Source organism: Sinocyclocheilus grahami, unplaced genomic scaffold, assembly GCF_001515645.1.
Source record: "Sinocyclocheilus grahami isolate Dianchi unplaced genomic scaffold, SAMN03320097.WGS_v1.1 scaffold146.1, whole genome shotgun sequence".
In the NCBI taxonomy this organism is placed as follows: Eukaryota; Metazoa; Chordata; class Actinopteri; order Cypriniformes; family Cyprinidae; genus Sinocyclocheilus; species Sinocyclocheilus grahami.
Genome location: NW_015505325.1, coordinates 1,485,261 through 1,506,478, shown reverse-complemented (window position 1 = coordinate 1,506,478; position 21,218 = coordinate 1,485,261). Strand labels below are relative to the sequence as shown.

The following is a 21,218-nucleotide window of genomic DNA, read 5'->3' as shown; positions in this document are numbered from 1 at the left end:
ATTATAAACGAGGCATTTGTTGCATCCAGTGGGGACATAATTACGGATTATAATGATTTATACTGTCTTTTTACGCGTTGCATTGCATCGCGCCGTGTAAACATAAAACCATGTCTGCATTTGTGATCGGAAAAATGACAAACAACAAGCGCTACTCTACACTGCTCAAAACTCACATTTGAATCATCAGTGGCAAATTCTTTAAATAATAAAAACTTACTTACAGTCTGTGAGTCAGAACAGCCGGCATTGTAGTCTACTCTCCCAGGAAACAGTCCTCCATAAAATGTGCTGCACACATCTGAATATTTGGGTTGAACTGTTCTGGAACAGTGTTGTAAATAAAACTTAACCACTGATTTCTAGTCGTGTCCTCTTCCATTGATTTCTGGTTGAGTCCTCTTTTGGAAGGCCAAACAAAGTAGTTTCGCTTTCACAACGAAACACACGGTGGGCTTGAGTGAGCGGAGGCCGGCTGGCTTGAGTGAGGAACGGCAGGTGGGCTTGAGAACGGAGCAGCCGGCGGGCATGCGGCAACCACATGTGACGACCCCCGGCGTGGACTTCATCCACGGTGAAAGCCGATCCGGCGATCCACAGTGCGAAGTTGATGTATATCCTCAGCGACCAGTACGGATCAGCTCTAGGCATGACGAAGCTGATATCGTCCTCTTTTGGAAGGCCAAACAAAGTTTCGCTTTCACAACGAAACACACGGCAACAACAATACTACAGCGAAATCTATGCAAATCTTCCCACATTGTGATGTAGACATGTGGGGGCATGTTAGAATGAGCCGTTTTAGGTAGGCGTGGTTGACTCTTAACTTTTATAAAGAATATCTCTTTGGATTTGAGACTTTAGTCTTTGCAACTTTACAGATCTTATTTATGCACCAAGAGCTTGTAACACTCCAAAGAGAAAGGAAAATTGAAATCGCATCATATGACCCCTTTAACTAAAACAGTTTATGATAAAATGCCATTTTTTGAAAGAAATTATATTATACCTGAATTGAGTACAACAAAATAATAGAAATACAATAAATAAGCAATAAATCAACAATGTATTCCTTATTGCTATCACACAAAATAAACATCTAGCGTAGCTTTATTCATGAACTTATGAGGTATATTTTAATGAATCAGTCAAAAAGACTCAAGTTCATGAGAAAGATTAGTTTGAATCAGTCTTGACGATTCATGGATAACAAACTCTGCAACTGAAATTGACTGACAGCTTGTCTTGAATCATAGTAGCATAAATGGAGACCAGTTTTTTTAGATGTTCTGTTTAACATCAGGACGATGCTCGGCAGCTCTTTGTGCTCGCCGGCACTGCAGAGGAAGGAGTCATGACCCCTGAGCTCTCTGGGGTCATCCGTCGGCTGTGGAAGGACGAAGGAGGGCAGACGTGTTTCATCAGATCACGAGAGTATCAGCTCAATGATTCAGCAGCCTAGTAAGTGCACTTGACTATTCTATAGATGGTCCAAGGTTTCTCACAGGCTTTTCTGTGCAGCATAGCAGAGTGACCACAGGTGTAGTTCATCACATTAACATGTCTGACAATCAAAAAGTGTCCAAATAATCTATAAATACATATAATTTGTGTTTGTGCTATATTTCTTTCAAATAAATGCTATTGGCTTGATATTCTGTTATAATGGATTAACATTCATAAACATTTGTGACCCTGGACCACAAAAGTCACAAGGGTCAATTTTTTCAAATTGAGATCATCTCTGAATCATATCTGAAAGCTAAGCTGAATAAATAAGCTTTCCATTGATGTACAGTGGGGCAAAAAAGTATTTAGTCAGCCACCAATTGTGCAAGTTCTCCCACTTAAAAAGATGAGAGAGGCCTGTAATTTTCATCCAACACAGCAGCCTAGTGTGAGGGGAAGCCCTGGCTTAGCGTGCGTTGAGGCCGGGCTAGCGTGAGCTGAAGCCCCGGCTTAGCGTGCGCTGCGGCCGGGCTAGCGTGAGCAGAAAGCCCAGGCTTAGCGTGAGCTGAGGCGGCGGGGTCGAGCACAGCACGCCTGGCGGATGCGGCGAATGAGCGGCAACCACATGTGACGGGCCCCGGGCTGGACTCCGCTTTGTCCACGGTGAAAGTTGATGTATTCCCTCAGCGACCAGCACAGATCAACTCTAGGCATGACGAAGTTGATATCGCCCTCTTTTGGAAGACCAAACAAAGTAGTTTCACTTTCACAATGAACAACACAGCAGCCTAGTGTGAGGGGAAGCCCTGGCTTAGCGTGCGTTGAGGCCGGGCTAGCGTGAGCAGAAAGCCCAGGCTTAGCGTGAGCTGAGGCGGCGGGGTCGAGAACAGCACGCCTGGCGGATGCGGCGAATGAGCGGCAACCACATGTGACGGACCCCGGGCTGGACTCCGCTTTGTCCATGGTGAAAGTTGATGTATTCCCTCAGCGACCAGCACAGATCAACTCTAGGCATGACGAAGTGGATATCGCCCTCTTTTGGAAGACCAAACAAAGTAGTTTCGCTTTCACAACGAAGCACACAGTGTCTTCACGACATGGCTGCAGCGTCAACAATACTACAGCGAGAATAAAAGTTATGCCTTCTTTGCGTGAACATTTGGGCGGCGTTATGCAAACCTTCCCACATAGTGAGGTAGATATGTGGGGGCGTGTTAGAACGAGCCGTTTTAGGTAGGTGTGGCTGACTGAACTTTTATAAAGAATATCTCTGGATTTGAGACTTTAGTCTTTGCAGCTTTACAAATCTTCTTTATGCACCAAGAGCTTGTAACACTCCAAAGAGAAAGGAAAAATTGAAATTGCATCATATGACCCCTTTAAGAGTCCAAATACTTTTTCGGTACAATGTTTAGACAAACTGGATTAAAGTAAACAGTTATTCAAACAAAATATGCAAATGTTTATTTTGGCTTATAACTTTAGCAAATATTATTTTTACTTGCAGTACATTTGTTTTGTTGAACCATAATTTGTCTCCACAGAATCATGCTTTTGTTTGAATTGATTGATTAACAAGTAATTCGTTTTTGGTTTCCTGAATGGGAAAGATTCAGGTAGAGGCACAGTTGTACAGCTAATCGAGATCCATCTAGCTTGTGCAAACTTGTTTAGCATTTTATACCTGGTAGATTCCAGCTCATTGAGGGGGGAAATTTGTGGCTTTCTGAATTGCATTGCACAACTTGATTTCCTTAGATTTTTCCATGTTGCAGTCATTCTTTCACTCTGTTTTCAGCTTTGGCAGCCACTAAGAATGTTTCCAGTAATAATCAAGAGCAAAGCTCTTTCCTCTCAGTGAACTCATGCTTTCATGCAGTGAAACTATAGAGCCAAATCTTCTAGTGAGAGAGAAGCTTTGTGCTCCTGTGTTATTGCAAAATCAGAGGGGTGGGTTGTTCTGATGGATACATCTTTATTTTAGCAACAGCAGTGCTCTAGTAACATCAGCCCTGTATTGCGGTGATTCTCATTTTTTTGCACCTCTTCCCCACCAATCAGTCAGTCAATCAATATTTATTTCTATAGCGCATTTAAAAATGACACAGGATGACAAAGGTGCTTTGCACAACCAAAATTACAAAACACCTTTTAAACATATACAATAAAACACGTATATTAAAATAAAATATAATAAAAAGTATTAGCAGCTGATATTCATATGCATGTAGATCTCAGAACAGGTGCAGCCTTTTAAATGTGTTCCAACTACTGAGACCGTTTACGTAATAGACCCTACATAAAATAAAGAAAATAAACAGGTTTTGATTTTGGTGATTTTAAAATTTACTCATTAAATCATCTTGACATTTTCATTGTTGTTTTTTAAATGGGTTTCACTCAAAATGCTCACAATGTTTTGTCTCTTGTCCAGCTATCTGAATGATCTGGATAGGATATCCCAGCCCACCTACATGCCCACTCAACAAGATGTGCTGAGGACTCGAGTCAAGACCACTGGCATTGTAGAAACACACTTCACCTTCAAAGAGCTCTACTTCAAGTAAGTGCTCTCCTCTCCTCTCCTCTCCTCTCCTCTCCTCTCCTTTCTTCCTCATGTCCTGATCACTGTATATTACTTGTGTCCAAACAGGATGTTTGATGTTGGTGGCCAGCGTTCAGAGCGGAAGAAATGGATTCATTGTTTTGAAGGCGTCACTGCTATTATCTTCTGTGTGGCACTCAGCGACTATGACCTGGTGCTAGCTGAAGACGAAGAGATGGTGAGTTTCCTTCACCATCCTGAAGTGAGGCCTATAGAGATAAATCAGAATGGTACACTAGTCTGTTAACAAGATCACAGGGCCAATTCATTTGATATGATGGATTAATGAAAATATAGTAAAATATTATAATCAGCAAGAAAAGCTACTTCCAGATCTCAGTATATTTTTTTATTTCTTCATGGCCACCACGCGGGATGTTCCATTTGTCCTGGTTGTGTTAAAGCAATTTCCACATAGCTCCTGGAAAGGCTGCATAGTTTCCTCATGAGACCTAATTTCTTAAAATACACTGACTATTTTTCCATACAAGGATGATTTGAGGTTGCTTATTGATTTTCAGTGGAGTCAATATTCACAGTGTTATAGAATGAATTAACCCTTGATTCCATTGCGTTTATTTTTTCAAATGTACTTTTTGAAAATCTCAGCTGCTCTCACTTGTTAAACCAAGCAGTGTCTAAACAAATGTGAATCTGAGTCATATGGGGATCTCGATGTGTCCACAGAACCGTATGCATGAGAGCATGAAGCTTTTTGACAGCATCTGCAACAACAAATGGTTCACAGACACATCCATCATTCTCTTCCTCAATAAGAAGGATCTGTTCGAGGAGAAGATCAAGAGAAGTCCACTCACGATATGCTACCCAGAATACTCTGGTGAGAATATATTAAATATTGAATTATTGTCCTTATGATTGAAAGGTTATTTAGTGGTTTAAATAACATAAATTAACACACATACATTAGTAACTTGCATTTAAACTCAGTGTTGAGTTTATATGTACAGTAGTGATTGACGATGCCACTCAGGAAAGTGATTGTTTCGGGACAGTATATTCAACAATACTTGTATTACTCCTGATAACTTGGTTCAGTCCTGGAAAACATTAACTATTTGAATCATGTCTAAAATTAGATGGCTCTGCAGATAATCAGTAAGTCATATTTTTACTCAAGCATCATTATATTGGTAGGGCCTTTGGGGCAAAAAGCAGAGTGGATGAATTATTGCTTGTTTATAAAAAGTTATAAAACTGAAGTAGGGACTATGTGAGGTTGGGTTTGAACAGCCCTATCAGAGGAGGGGAGCTTTTCGTTGTCTAAGCACTGTGGAAAACCTCTGTTTTGTGTCTGCTAGTCATCATCCTTCAGGGCCGGGTGAAAGTTAAGTCTTGCCGGTTTTGAGATGTTTTAGTGTTTCTCTCAGTCTTTATATTTTAGAAACGGTACATTTCAGTGGTGGAAAGAGAACTGAAATAATATACTCAAGTAAAAGTACAATTGCATTCCGAAAAATGTACTTGTCCAAAAAACTACTTGAGTAAGAGTAAAAGAGTAGCTTATTTAAAAGTTCTCATGAGTAGTGAGTACTGAGCTGTGGATTTTACCCCCTTATAATAAACGCTGTACACTGCAATTTAAACATTTAGAAAACATTTTACATACTGTAATTCACATTATCTTTTGTTGTTTGTCAGAAAGAATGAATAATATCTATCATCCAGCAGTTTTAATTTTGACTGCCAACTCTTTAAAATATATCAAAACACCACTGAAGAACTATTAAACTCATCACCATTTAAATCATAATGTTTGAAAAAAATAGATTTAAAATCAGGTGTAAGGCCACTGAGCCAGAGCATGCTATTGTTGCACATAAAATATTAATGCTTAGAACAATGCAACGAATACAAAACCATTAGAAACTCATACAAGAGTTCATCATTACACACCATGAGATGGGTTATAAAGAGAGATTAAAAAGAGCCAATTTCTCTCCAAAATGGGGCCAGTTTTAGCATTTTGTGATAAAGAAATGAGAATCATAAACATGATAATTTATGTTACAATTTAAACATAAAGACGCATTGTTCTAGAAGGGGGCATCATCCCCCACATTTTACACAGCTACATTTACTCAAATTGTTATGCTGATAATGAAAAAATTGCATTAAATAGGGAAGTATTTCTGGGAAAACTTTTTCAAAAGAAAACACACACACACGCACATCTCTTTGCAGGGCCGTGGCAGTCTGGGCGAATATCTGCTCTATCAGCAGCATCTACTGAATGGAACAAAAAGTGTTGAACTTGAAAAATGTTTTTGTACGAGTGCACTTGCTAAATGAAGGTATAAAATGGATCAAACAAAAAACCTTGTTTATTAACGAGCACCAATTTTATTACATCACGTGCTGACAGAGATGCAGAATAATAATGCTACAGTTCATCAATAAGGTGCATACTGAATCTGGTCCTCCAATTTCAGTACATTAAGCCATGGTAAGCTGTTTTTCCAAGCATTTTAGAATGTCCCCAACACACTTTTTCACAGCGCTCATCATGCACTCAAACTCATCAGGAGTCAACAAGCTGCAGACTTCTCCAAGTGACTGCTGCAGGACGCACGCGAGGGAGAGACGCGGCAGTGCAGATCGCGCGTCTCTCTATACTGAACGGGAGTGGAATTTACCACATTATGAACGTGACACTTTATTAACATTTATTAACATTGTACGCAATACCCGCAACCTCACACCCAATTTCAGGCCCTGTATATAGGCTAGCATATACAGATAATTTAGTAAGCAGAAATCCGAAGTTTACCTTAACATATTAGAGGAAGATGCTGATAACTCGACTGAATTGATGCTTGAAGAATACTCTTCCATCAGCCATGATTATCACCAGTTGGTAAAAGTTTTCTATGCACAATTTTATTTGACGAGAGTTACGAAACCGATTGCCGTCTCCCTATCCAATCACGTTGATTTATAAAAATAAAATTAAAACAAGCATGTAACGACCACAAATAGAGGGAAAATAGCGGAGTAAAAGTACAGATGCATCACTTAAAATGTAACGTTACTCAAGTAAAAGTATGCTATTTTTAAACTTCTCAAAAAAGTGCCATTTCTGATAAAAACGACTTAATTACAGTAACATTAGAGTATTTGTAATTCGTTACTTCACAGCCCTTGTACTTTTACAGAAGTTGGTTTGTCCTGAGCGTATTTAATTGAAATCAGTCATGTATGAAAAGTGGCACCGTTTATTTTGCCAATGGGCTGGACCATTAGCAGAAACTTTTGCCTCATTTCATTTGTCAAAATTAGTATTGTTTTCAATCTCAATTTTGAAAAATGTAATCCTTGCTGAATAAAAGTAATAATTCTTTCAATAAATAAATCAAATAAAATAATTCTTACCCCAAACGTTTGCACGGTAATAAAATTCACACAAATCTTAAACTCTTCTCTGTCATATGACGTTCAGGAACAAGCACATACGAGGAGGCAGCGGCCTACATCCAGTGCCAGTTTGAGGATCTGAACAGAAGAAAGGACACAAAGGAGATCTACACACACTTCACTTGTGCCACAGACACCAAGAACGTACAGTTTGTGTTTGATGCGGTCACTGATGTCATCATCAAGAATAACCTCATAGAGTGTGGCCTCTATTGAAGCATCATCTGTCTGCTAAGGTAAGTGCAGCGAAAGAGAAAAGGGCTTACAGGACAGAAGGTGAGAGCTTTTTCCACAGTGTGCATATTTATCTGCAGATGTTTTCACACTGAAATCATGATTCATTAATTTTTGCACTTGTTTTTTTTCTACATTTAGAACATAGAACCATACGGATAAAAAAAGCACAGACCAGTGCTGAAAATCTGGAACGAGAGACTTCCTCCCCACTGGATGCATTCTTCACGCTAAATGCGGTACCTATGCCCATGGACAATTTTTCCCCATCCGTTCTTAATGACAGTCTGTTATGGACATTATTTCTTTGCCACTTCCTTTTAGTCATTATTTTATTGCCAATACAGCTTCATTCTGCTCATTTCCTGTTTCCGTTGTAGGTATTACATGACACACCACTATGCATAGATCATAATCCACAATGGATGGTAATATGTGCCTATGCTAACCTCCACTGCATCAAAGATCTTTGTTTTTTTCAACACTGCAAAGTGCAAACAGTAAGATTTAATTTTAGTAAGAGTCATTTTAATAACAATGTATCAGTTCTTATGGGAAAGTTACTATTTTGCCATGTTTTTCATAGTAATTACTTAGCTAATTTATAATTTTTTTAGGTCTGTCTTTAAGTTTGCATATAATTGTATACATATCAGATGTATATTGTGTTATATAATTGTCATACCTTTAGTAATTCACAGCCCAATCACACAGTATCAAGACACCATTTGTTTTTTCACTAATAAGACATGGATCATTTTATATAACACTTTGCATAACACACTATTTTTGTATCTCTTGAGGAGTGTGAACAAATGTTTTTCTCACAGATACATTCCTGAATGGTGCAGAAATAATGACCCTCTGTTGGGTCAAGAGCACTTGGGAACAAATGCCATGAAAACATGAACATGATTGCCAGATTTGCATTCTTGATAAGTATAGATTTTTCTAAGACTTGTTTGATGTGATTCTGTTTAATCCTGTGGATTTCAGTATTTTAAAACAAACTGACACAATGTGATCTGGTTTGTAATACCTGTATTTAATCTGAAAAGAGTTGACATCAAGTTCGATGTCCATAATATCTTGCTCCCAGAACATGCCAAACAGCCAGCATGTGCAAGACAGACATGATCCATATATTATGTAAAAAGTATGGTATTCCAGTGCTGGTACATTCATGTTCTCAGTCTGGATTCATGCAACAATCTGTGATTTCTTTTCTGTATCACTGTGCTTTATTTTATTGAACTATTTCAGCTATTTGAAACTCAAAATGCAAGCAAACAACTAACATTAATTAATGATGGCACTGAAACACTAATATGCTAATAACTTGGTTTGTTTAGTTTTCTGAACACCCTTCTGTTGAGTATTATTTAAAACCTGTTTTGTTTTGTTTTTGTCTTTTCTGATCATGTGGAACTGTCCATAGTACACGTCACTAGTACAATGTCACCAGTTGCTGCAGTTTTGAGAAAATACATATATAATCAAATGACCTTTGTTTAAGGAAAAGTATAGTATATACATTATCATGATCAGAAATTAACTACAAGACACGAGTTGAAAATAATAAACTTTTATTTTTAAATGGATTCAAGATTATCTTTTAATTTTAGTCTTCGATGTTCAAACGGTGAAGACAAATATTTACTAAGAATCATACCTAAACATATTTTATTTGTCTTGTTTTAATGACACCGTGTATCTGGTCTAATACCTCAAATGTGCAATTGCCATCTTTGGCTCTTTTATTTCCAACTATTCCCGTTGTTTCTCTGATTGTGCCCGTGGCTCTGAATGTTGTATATTTGTGTAGTCTCACGATTGTTAGATATCTTTACTACTCATTTTAGCTGTCATAAAGACACCTCTTTTTTTATTATATAATACCCTTAGCAAAAAGTGTTTTGTACTGTGGTTCATTCAAAATTACCTCTGACACAAATGGTCAGTGTTTGAAAATCCCAATTAAAACAATGTAAGGTCAGTGTTTTGTGAAAGTGCGCAATTACAGTAGAGCTAATGGCCAGCCATTTGCAGCACATAATAGTAATTCAACACCAGCAACCAGTGGAATTGATGCAAGTCTTTATTTCATGTGCCTACATTTACATTCCAGAACATCTCCACAAATTCAGACCTCAGGTTTTAAACAAAGCAACAGGCCATTCTAGAATTTTCACTTGTTACTGCAATACTGTATCACAAATATATAGATTTATGTCTCCATATATATTTTATATAGAATATTTTTTGAAACAGATTTTCCCCCCTACTCTTATTTACAAAACATACTGCCCAACTGTGTTTGGGGCTGAAAATAAACATCTTTCATATATTGTGTGAGCTGGTTTAATTCAAACAAGCACGTCCTGCTGATATGCAAATTTTAACTCTCTTAAAGGAGACCAGATGCTGTACATTTAAGAATGTCTTTAATTGTTACCATGAAATCTGATGGGGTCCCACTTTTTGCATTACAATTTCTTTTAATACAGCAACATTCAATTGCATTCAATTTAGTTTTCTTTTTTTTTGGAAATGAATGGAAAAAACAGCGAACAGTCAAACCTCTATAGGTTTAACATTAAAACACATTGAGAGGAAGCTTCTCTACAAGCATCAATAACTCGGCATCAAAAGTCCCCTTTCTTTGGTAATCCTTCTCTCATTGACTACTAGCGGTTTGACAGGAAATGTTTTTAGAGTCCCTTTGGAGAGCAGAGGCCATTAGTCTAATCTGGATCTAGTATCTGAGGTTTGGTTAGGTTGTTGAGGTTGTTCTTTGGCTGGGGATCTGCTGACCACACTTGACTGCTTGCTGTAGAGTTCACCGTCATGCCACCTGTGGATGTTCTTTTGTTACTGTGACAACTTCACCAGAGTAATTCCAATCATGCAGGTGGGGATGGTGCAGAAAGATCTGGAGAAAAAAAAAGTTAATTCTTAAATTCAAAGGAAAAAAAATCTCATTGAAATGATTTAATAGAACTTTCTAAAGTTATAATACCATCTACACTGGAAGCGTGGGAGTGTTATGCCATCTAAGCATGTTTACTACCACGGACCATGTTGATGTTAGAAGTATAGATAGTAAAAATAGAAGTAGAAACGGGGGCGTCCATCAACTGAAGGCGATGGGAGTTATTTACGGTTGTGTCCGGTGTAGACAGGGAGTAAGAACCGCTTTGTGTTTTTAGGGACATACCTTTGAAAAAGATAGTGTTTAGAACAGACCGCAGTCCTTAAGGTTTTCTTTGATGATAATGTCTGTCACAGCGTTAAACACAATCTCGACGTTCTTTGTGTCCGTGGCACAGGTCAGGTGTGCATAAATCTCCTTCACTCCCTTCTTCATGTTCAGATCTTGAAATTGAGCCTTGATATAGTTGCTGGCATCTTCATATGTGTTTGGACCTGGAAAATTGGGATTTTCAACGTCATATTTGGTGAGCAAATTCAATTAAGGTTGTTAAGACTGTTGTGTATTTGAAATATGAGGAATATGAGAAACTGTACATTTTTCTTCAGCATAATGATGTGAACGAAAGAAGCTTAAAAAACAATGCAAAAGCATCATAAAATGTCCATACCAGCCATAAGAAGCCATATCAGAAACAGACTGAATTCACTGAAGTCATTATTCACTAATAGTGTCCTCACTTCCAGTGAGCTGTTAACCATTGTGATTAGTTTGAGTCCAATAGTTCACGGAGTTCATTTAAAAGATCTGGCTCAAAAGAATGATTCATTTGCGAATCAGACATTGTCTCTCATAAATGTGCCAAGGAGAGCTAGAGCTAGGGCAAATCAAGATTATTAACTTAAATTTCAGTCTGTACTGCACAAAGCTATCATGTGGCTTCGAAAGAGTCATATGAACCTCTTATATGATATTTTTATGGAGCTTTTTTTTGTCATTCTGTATCTTAACAACTCCAGTCCTCATTAATCTTCAGTATGTTTACAAGAGTGACCAGGATGTTTTCTTTAAAAAAAATTCACATATTATGTTCTACAGAATAAAGTCATATAGGTTTGGAACGGAATGAGGGTGAGATGATCATTCATTTTTGGGTAAATTACTGTTATAAGATGGTGTGTTTATTTACATAGAGACCTCACTCACCATCATAGTCAGGGAAACAGATGCTCAGGTGGACTTTCTTGATCTTCTCCTGGAAGAGATCTTTCTTGTTGAGGAAAAGCACAATGGAAGTTGTGGCGAAGAACCTGTGGTTGCAGATACTGTTGAAGAGATGGAGACTCTCATGCATGCGGTTCTGGGAGAAACATGAGAAACAAGAAGAAAATATAAGCTGAGATGCACTGCTAGAACTTCAAACATTGTTATCTAATCCATTTGACCATATTCTTGTGGTCTTTGGTGAATAAAGGATGTGTAAGGACTGTTCTTCACTCTTCAAAATAAAGTTTCCAAAAAGGGGTTTGCACAGTGATGCCGTAGAAAAATCTTTCAGTAAACAATTTTTAAAAGAACCATTTTTTCTTAGTGTGAAGAATATTTAAAAAAGCTAAAGTACCTTATTCCACAATAAAGAAGCTTTTGTTCAATGGAAAGATTCCATGGATGTTAAAGGTTCTTTATGGAACCATAGATGGCAATAAAGAACCTTTATTTTTTTAGTGGTGTCTAAAGATCAGCACTTACCACTTCATCATCTTCTACCAGCACCATGTCGTAAGCGCTCAGGGCTCCACAGAAGATAATGCAAGTCACACCTTCGAAACAATGAATCCACTTCTTCCTCTCAGACCTCTGGCCACCCACATCAAACATCCTGCGGCCCAGTGAAAAATCATGAAAAGGTTTCATTCAAAATGCTGGTTCTTTTTGTTCTAGTTACACAAGATCAGTTGAAATCAACCTAACATGTCCCTCTCACATGAACAGTCACACATTTTAGGTCTTGCATTTCTTTACAGTAGCCATTTTTGTGGCTCTCGATTTTAACAGAGTATGCACAACAGTTGATTCGATCACATTAGCCAGTTAAGACACACCTGAAGTAGAGCTCTTTGCAGGAGAACTGTTCCTCAATAATACCAGTAGTCTTGACTCGAGATCTCAGCACATCCTGCTCGGTGGGGATGTAGTCAGGTTTGCAGATTCTGTCCATTTCACTCAAGTAGCTGTTTGAGATTAGCTATAAATTAGCCATACATTTGCATACACACCTGAAATGTTCATCTGCTAAAGTCCTGGAAATCTCCAAAGCATAGCGACTGTGTACGTAATGGGTGCCAAACTCACAGCCCTGCAGAGTTTAGCTTCAACCTTATTTAAACGCACCTGATCCAGCTAACCAAGTCCTTCAGGATTATTTGAAAACTACGGCCAGGGTTGGAACTAAACTCTGCAGGACTGTGGCCCACCATGAGCTGAGTTTCGAACCTTGGTGTACTGCATTCCCACAATACGAAGTGAATTATGGACAATGCAGCCACACCCTCAGGCTCCAATGAACTCCATAGGTATTGCTGTCCCTGTTGAGTGTTGTACTCACTATCCAGCAGAGTCATTCAGCTGGTACTCAGCAGCTCTCTCATATGAGGCCTGCACACCTGAATCCTTCCATAGCCTCTTGATGACGTCTGCCAGCTCTGGAGGCATGGTGCCCTCCTCAATGGAGTCAGCCAGGTTCTGGAGCTTCTGACCGTCCTCCTGCATGAGACAAAGAAATTGGGCACTGTTAGCCTCCATGCAGTTAGTCGTTAATTCTTTCTATTATTTAAAGATTTGTGATAAAAGGGAAGTAGCAACATATCTTTTCTCCTGTATTGTGACATGGACTTGGTAAATCCAAGTGTAACGGATTATTGAAAAAAAAAACTGTGGGGCGGGGACTTGGTTCTGTGTTCTTGGTTCTAGCAGAGAGAAGGTACTGATATACACCGTTTAGGGGTGAATAAGGTATAAAGTATACCTTTTGTTAGTGCCCCAGTGGCAACTTTTGTACCTTTTTTCCTAAGAGTCTATTGTGAACAATTTATCCACGCATAATGTTTCATTTTTTTTAAATGTTATATAAAATGGGGAAATTTCCTTTCATGCCAAAATTGTGTATGTTGTTGTGTTTCAGCGTGTGCATTTTGATGGTATGTGAATGTCTACACACTAATCATTTGTTTTGGAGTTGTTTTGCAGACCTGTGCTGCTGGTGACCCAAAGTTGATGTCCAGCATCTCCATGCCTCTGATGATGGCCATAGCAGATTGCAGGATGTTGCCAAAAATAATAGATCGAAACTCTATTTGTTCTTCTTTTGTATAACCACCTTGATGGAGAATTCTTGGGGGAGCAACAGAGTGTTTTTGATTAACGTTTTGAAGGTGAGTACAGTACCATCTGGTTCACATTCACTACCATCTGGTGGTCACACATTAGCATTACAAGGGGTAGAACAGAATGCAAGTACTGACATTTCCCAAATGCACACCAATTGATAAGGAAAAATTCAACTAGAATGCATGGATGATATTTAAATTTATCTTCAGGTTTAAGAATATATATATATATATATATATATATATATATCCTGAATTATGTGATTCCACAACCCGTAACGATACAAACTGACTGTTCTGAGCATATATTTTGTATGTTGCATGAATTTGAACTCACTTCATCTGTTTTACAATGGTGCTCTTCCCTGACTCGCCAGCACCTACAAGACAGAAAGAGAAAAATATGATGCAGAACAATGTATGAGCAACATAAGAACAAACGAGGAGCCCTCAAATGCTTTTAAACTGAACTCCAGACAATTTGCCGGCTAAATTATATGTCTCTATATGACGTTTACCTTTTAAATTGCTAGACAGTTTCACACATAATTACAAAGACACCGCAAGTGACACACTGAATTAAATGTGAAATTTTGAAGCAGAAAGACTGAAATAGTATTTTTCCGTAAAAGATACTCCATGTAATCTTAGAATAATTTTTACAGTGTACATTATGGTTACTGTAGGTCTTACACGTTATAGTGCCTTTTCCCGGAATTATTTGTTTTGAATTTATTTATTTGAATTGTTTATTTTCTGCTCTGTGGATTTTTATTTTAATAACGAGGTCCATGTTAACCCTTACCAAAAAGAAGTATACTTCAAGTTTATTTTATTACGTATACTTAAGTAAAGTTCAAGTATATTTTAAAGTATACTTTATGTAGTAAGTATACAAATATCAGTGTACTAGTAGTATACTTGTAAGTGTACTATTTCAATACTCCTTGGGACTAAATTGGCCCACATTCTAGTATATAAAAGTATACTTTTAAGTATAAAAGTAATAAACTTTGAGTACACAACTAGTTTACATCAATATTTTTAGCTTGTACTGCAACTATACTAAAAGTGAACTTATAGGTATACTGATAGTTTTCTAATTAAATAATTATAGTAGCATTTTAGTACTTTGAAGTATAGTCTCCGTAAACTACTAGTTTAGTAGTTTTATATGCAAGTATACTCGTACGTTTTCTTTAAGTGAACTTTACATCATACTTTAAGTATACTACTATGTCCCTATGTAGGTATTGATTTGTATATATTTTGTTATATGAATATCTGAACATACAAAATATCAAAAGAAAGAACAGGGTATCTGCTTGTAAACAAAAACATTTTATTCTAGCTTCATGCATTCTTTTTTAAACACTTGAATGTGGTAAGGTTCATAAAAAATAAAGAAATAAACAACATTTTGAACAAAAAGCTGGAAAAAAAGACTATGAATTGGATTCAGAATGATAATCAAAACGTAGATAGAGTCGATCAACACCCCAAAGCTTGACAGTCATTAGTACCTCTTCATTGGTCAACATTTTATTCCATTACGTTACACAGTTTTGATGCTGTTTTATGTCTGATGATCGTGTTAGATTACATGTGGAAGCATCTGTTGTTTCGGTTTCTTCTTCACTTGTGGTTTTTGGAAATTCTGTACAGAAGATGTGTACTAGCGCCCCCTACCGTATAACAATGAAAACATGGATTCTAGGGGCACAATTATACAGTAGCTCAAATATATTTAGACTTTTTCAAGTATAAGTCAAGTATACTTAAATGTAATTTTAAGTATATTTCTGAGAAGAACATAAAGCCCATTTCTGAGAAGTACAGAAAAAGTAGACTAAAAGTATACTTTCCTATTTTTTAGTTTAAAAGAAGTATACTAATAGCACACTTGAATAAAGTTATTTTTCGTAAGGGAAGCGATAGATGATCTGTTAAGAATAAACTTATAGATTGTCATTGATGGCCAGGTCGGAGGAAGGCTCTTTAACATGCTTATAAAGTGACCCAATTGGATTTGTGTTAGGGAAAGCCTCTCAGAAGATCACTGACACTTTGATTTGTCTTGGAGCTTCAGTCAGTCCAGGGCAAGGTAAGGCTCAACCGTCTCCCGTGGCAACTATCACTCTTATGTGCCTTTTACTTCCTGAGGTAACTGTAGCTGTGGAGATGTGTTAAGAGAGCATGTGTCATCCCTGTTGGTCCTTTCAACTGCTTAGTTTAGCAACAGATTAAATTATTTGAAAATAAAATAATTTTGCTTTCTAACTCTCAGGTATGAACACATATCAGTAGGATAATGACCACACCCACACACAGCTTTTATTGTGCAAGAAACATCTGAAGTGATTTGCTAATTTATTGAGAAAGTCTTCAAAACGCATTTCCAAAATTTACTACAGACAAACGGGAATAGTATGTATCTATAATTAGTTGTACTTTTATATTTTAAATTCTTATAATTTAGTATTTTAATGTTGTTGTTATTATCTGAGAATATGAACTTCCTGTTCAGACAGGAAGTGACTTGTCGAGCTACAAGAAATCAGGGCAGTACTTAATCAATGCATCTGTCTCACAGTGATTTGCTGAAATGGCTCACTGATGTAAGGTGTCTTGATGTAATGAACTGTTGGGAGCACTGAAACTGGCTCCTTTGCTTTCTGTTGCTATTGGAAGATAAACTGAAACTGAGCTTAAGAGGATCGGGGCTTAAATCATCACAGTAATAGGATTCTGGTCTTATTGTCAATATGCCACAATTCACAGTGTTCCTCAGGTTGTGATCATTTAAGGCGACTTCATTTGCAGTGAAAATGTGGGTGTGTTGCTGAAGTAAAGTTGAAATCAAACATTTTTAAAAGCTAATTTAAATTAAACTTTTAAATTTGAATTAATTAGACAAAGATCATTTATGCTAAAAATGATTAACAGAAAAAGAGCTGATGTGCATCACCTATCATCACCTAATTCACATGCAAAATTATCAACAATCCCTTAGCACTTGATGGTGTTGTAAATGTCATCAAATAGGTATTATATGGTGCAAAATGGCATAATCATTTGTAAAAAAAAATGTAATCTCTATTATTGTATTTTAATGCTACAGCATTATGAAGTCAAACATGACAACTGATTACAATTGTGTCATTATATATCTCATAATATAATTACATAACCCGCAGATTTGTCTGCTTACACACTCTCAGAACTAAAGGTACAACAGCTGTCACTGGGGCGGTACTTTTTCAAAAGGTACATATTTGTACCTAAAGGGTCCATTTTGGTACCTTAAAGGTACATATTGGTAATTAAAGTGTACATATTATAACCTAATAGGTACAAAAGTGTACCTTTTGAAAAGGTACCGCCCCAGTGACAGCTGTTGTACCTTTATTTCTGAGAGTGCAGAATGTCTTAATGCTCCGCCTCAGTGCATCTATAACACTTCATTTCTGGGAAAAAAAACAGATGAACACATTTCTCATAGTGTTGCCTGTTATGAAGTCACTTTATTCTGTACGGTACTAGTTAACTAGTTTTAATCATAAAGGATGCATATATCTTATGTTTAGAAACGATTGAAGTTCTGCTAAGATGCTAAGATCTGCAGCAATGTTCTCACCTGCATTTTACTATCTTCCAACTTAGTAGTAGTGACCACCTGCTGCAGGCACAAATGTACATAAAGCATGTGAAGGTTCTGCATCAGTAGCTCATTCTGGAGGCAGAATCTTGTACCTCAACACCAGTGGACTAGAGGAATCAAACAAACACCAATTTCTTACCCAGCAGCAGAAGTTTGACAGTTTTTGCTTCTTTATCAGCATCTTCCTGGAGCTGTTTTTCCAGCTCTTTGGACTTCTTGGCCATTTCCTTATCTTCTGCGCTCGCTCCACTACCCATCTCGTCGTCTGACGCTTCCCTGTCAAGGTCCTCAAGGTAAGAAATTTTGCCGGCTTACCCTGTGCTTTGCAGAGAGAGAAATGGATACAGGTAGCCCTGTACTTTGGATCACGTGGCAGGAGGAGGGTCGCAAAAGTGTTGATTCCTCTTCTAGGTCTGACTGACCTACCTCGGGATGGACAAGTGGATAGAGACAGGTACAGAGACTGAAGCAGAATGCCCTGCTTCCTCTTTTGGTCGCTCTATCCTCTCTAATTCCTCCTTGTCCACCTCAAAAGTCTTATTTTAGGATTGGGGAGGGCTTTGCTGATCTTCCTGTGTGAATCAGCCAATCCTATTAGCTTGGCTAACAAGGACAGAAATGAAGGTTGTGAACTAGCTTTTGACATTGATCAGATGATAATATGTGATCAGTTGGGGCTTGTGGCTGATATGGTGAATGTAGCAAAGTTCATAGTTCGGGAAGGAGGCAGGAACCGGCGGACATTTAAACAAACTTTAATAAAATAAACCAACACAAAATAGCACGACAGCCCCTCGCGGACGACTGTCGCGCACAAACAAAACCAACACAAAAAAATAAACTCCAGGCCTGGTTCTCTCTCGTCTTTCACTGTCGTCACTCCTCCCTTTTATCCTTCCGGAGACTCCCCCCCCCTCTGGGGGAGCCGATCACGGCGGTCGCAGCGAACCTGGTGGTAAGGACAGGCAGATGAGGCGAGAGAAAAGGAGACGGAAGGATGAGGAGAGACAGATACGAGAGAGGGGAGAGAGGAAAAGAAAAAATAAATTATCGGTCCGGTTCCCGGACACGCTGCTGCTTGGTCCTCAACCGGCGGAGAGGCTCTCACTCGCGGTGCCATGCGATGGTACTGGACATCTTTGGTGGACGGCCCACCGCTCCTCCGCCTCCTGGCGGACGGCGATGGCTCCTCCTGTTGAGGGCAGCCGGCAGCGAGTCCCCCGTTCCCTGCTCCTCCCCAATCATGGCGGATGGCAGCAGGCTCCAGCCTCCTGGCGAACGGGGCCGACTCCTCCACTCCCCTCCGCGACCAAGGAGCACGGCAGCGAGCTCTCCGTCCCACCTCGTCTTCCATAGTTCCAGCACCACCGCCTCGGGCAGCCACCGGTGGTCTCTCCGCTTGCTCCTGCTGCCCGATCTCCTCAGCACCGCGATCCCCCTCAGCGCGACAGCCCCTCGTGGACGACTGTCGCACACAAACAAAACCAACACACAAAATAAACTCCAGGCCTGGTCCTCTCTCGTCTTTCACTGTCGTCACTCCTCCCTTTTATCCTTCCGGAGCTCCTCCATGAGACTCGAGACCGGTGAGTGGTGCAGGTGTTGCTCATTATCAATTACTCCACCGGCCTCGCTCCGTTCCCACGGCTCTCGGCCCCACCCCCACTCGTCACAGTGAAGTTTTTGTTCTAGAACTGCCTCACAATATTTGAAGTTTTAGGAAAGTGAGCTTGAACTTTTACAGTAATATGCATGTATAAAATCTGCTGCTTCTTCTGAATTTTTAGTTCTTTAGTTCAAACTCAACAATTTTCGTAATATTTCAGTCTGTTGACCTCTGATGTTGATTTAGTTCTTAGATGTTAGAGGATGACGGGTTTTACTCTTATCCTTGGCGGGCTCTTTTGTCTGAGTGGTTGCCACATGTACAGCATTCTCCATTTGCTACACACACACACACACACAACCAGTTTCACTTGTGTTATGTAACCCCGAGCATGGGGGACTAGAGGTAAAGATGGAGAGCTTACAGGTCAGTGTGTCTTGTTTCTGGGAGATGGGAGTGGTGAAGTCAGTGCTGAAGTTGCCATTGTTCTCTTCTCTAACGTCATCTTTAACACCATTGAACAGATATTTATCTCCACCTCACACTGAGCTTAAGGGAATGAATCTGCATTAACCATCTACTATAACTGCTCAATAAGATTTGTTCTCATTGGGCTGTGAAAACGTATTTATTTTTATCCTGGCTTAAAGCTTGTATTAATTTATTCAAACCAATATAAATACAGCTCAAAATGACTGTCTATATTAATAGCCACACACTATTTACGTTCACTTAAGACAAAAAAAACGGCTGTGTTTATGATGATATACCGACGTGTTTCGTGCATACTGGTCGATAAATGTGAAAGAGAAGTCAGTTCTGGCCCGGAACAACTTTTGTGGAAATGCACGGAACAGTTCAAGAACGGACACAGGTCGGGAACCTGCATCGGGACCACTGTTCTCTGTGCTCGCGCATCAGATGTGTGCGCTGCACGCAAACAGTGTGCAAGTTCTTTCCCTTCCTGCACTTAAATAGTTTAAAATCACATTAAAATGCGAACGCAGGAATCGTTAAGCGGAATCGAAATGTCTTATCGAATAGCCGATTATTGGAAATTTGGAACCGGTTCTAAAATGGAACCGATACCCAACCCTAGTTCTGATTGGTTCCTTGGTTCATGTGTCATGTTCTCATTGGTTGGTTCTTGTCATGTGACCCTCATTGTTTGATAAAAATAGCCCTCATGTTGCCTTTGTTCTTTCTTTGTCTAGCTTTGATGTTGTAACCCTGGGGTGTATTCCAGAAAAAGATTTTGTTGGAAACTCAGAGTTTGTTAACCCCAGAAAAGGGAAATTCAGGGTTTTCGGTTCCAGTAAAAGACTTCAGTAAAGTTTTCTTCGGTAAACCCAGAGTTTCTTTTGGTCTCATCCCCCTTTTTAAAGCGTAAGCGATGTTTAAATACCTCATTCATGCTGCAAAAATGCTTTTATTGCCGAGATGTTTGCCTTATTTCAAGTACAAATATCTAAAAATTCTTAAATCAAGATAAATTTTCTATATAAAAAATAAAATACAATATTTAGTCTTGTTTCCTGGGGGAAACAAGAACAATTATCTGCCAGTGGGGTAAGAAAAATAATCTTAATGCAAATGGAAACAAGATTATTTTTCTCACCGCACCACTTTAATTTTCATCATGCATACTCTGTAAATGTGATAAAAATGGCATGTCTTTTTACACGGGATCCTGTAGATGAGGAAACTGCATTAATTCGTGGGGAGTTACTGTTTAAGAGAAAGGACCGCAGGCGCTTAGGAGGCTATAGTTCTCGCCCTGGAACGTCGGTCAGAACGTAGCACAGGAGGCAGGAATCAAATTGAACAGTTTACTGAATTTTCTTCAGCAGCACAGACATTGCATTACTCATCATTTTTCTCGAGTGGATTCATGAACCAATTACGCAATG

General features: G+C 38.7%; 2 protein-coding genes across 3 annotated transcripts in view; one reads left to right on the top strand and one right to left on the bottom strand.

The window, feature by feature from the left end:
- Window positions 1-8,430, top strand: part of LOC107591822 (guanine nucleotide-binding protein G(k) subunit alpha-like) — a 22,521-nt gene extending 14,091 nt beyond the window's left edge. The window contains exons 4-10 of one of the 2 annotated variants that reach the window (XR_001609912.1): window positions 1,304-1,461; window positions 3,884-4,012; window positions 4,103-4,232; window positions 4,742-4,895; window positions 7,515-7,725; window positions 7,865-7,962; window positions 8,104-8,430. Coding sequence is in view for 1 of the 2 variants with exons in the window: in XM_016281094.1 (XP_016136580.1) it covers window positions 1,304-1,461; window positions 3,884-4,012; window positions 4,103-4,232; window positions 4,742-4,895; window positions 7,515-7,705 (762 nt within the window). In the remaining variant the exon portion in view is untranslated. Of the gene's footprint in view, window positions 1-1,303; window positions 1,462-3,883; window positions 4,013-4,102; window positions 4,233-4,741; window positions 4,896-7,514; window positions 7,726-7,864 lie in introns of both variants that reach the window. The other variant, XM_016281094.1, reaches the window with a different exon arrangement.
- Window positions 8,032-18,195, bottom strand: LOC107591823 (guanine nucleotide-binding protein G(t) subunit alpha-2-like). The gene is made up of 9 exons (XM_016281095.1): window positions 17,842-18,195; window positions 14,379-14,421; window positions 13,904-14,045; window positions 13,261-13,418; window positions 12,758-12,886; window positions 12,405-12,534; window positions 11,862-12,015; window positions 10,941-11,149; window positions 8,032-10,655 (listed from the first exon to the last, which is right to left on the bottom strand). The coding sequence occupies exons 1-8, from the start codon at window positions 17,957-17,959 to the stop codon at window positions 10,959-10,961; spliced, it is 1,065 nt and encodes a 354-aa protein (XP_016136581.1). The 5' UTR covers window positions 17,960-18,195; the 3' UTR covers window positions 8,032-10,655; window positions 10,941-10,958.
- Window positions 18,196-21,218: the final 3,023 nt, after the last annotated feature.

Excerpts from the sequence above, each read along its gene's own strand:
- LOC107591823 (XM_016281095.1), bottom strand. The coding sequence starts at position 17,959 with ATGGGTAGTGGAGCGAGCGCAGAAGATAAGGAAATGGCCAAGAAGTCC. Across the intron at positions 13,419-13,903 it reads TTGGGTCACCAGCAGCACAG|GAGGACGGTCAGAAGCTCCA; the intron begins GTCTGCAAAACA and ends TGTCTCATGCAG. Across the intron at positions 11,150-11,861 it reads CTGTTTCCCTGACTATGATG|GTCCAAACACATATGAAGAT; the intron begins GTGAGTGAGGTC and ends CCAATTTTCCAG.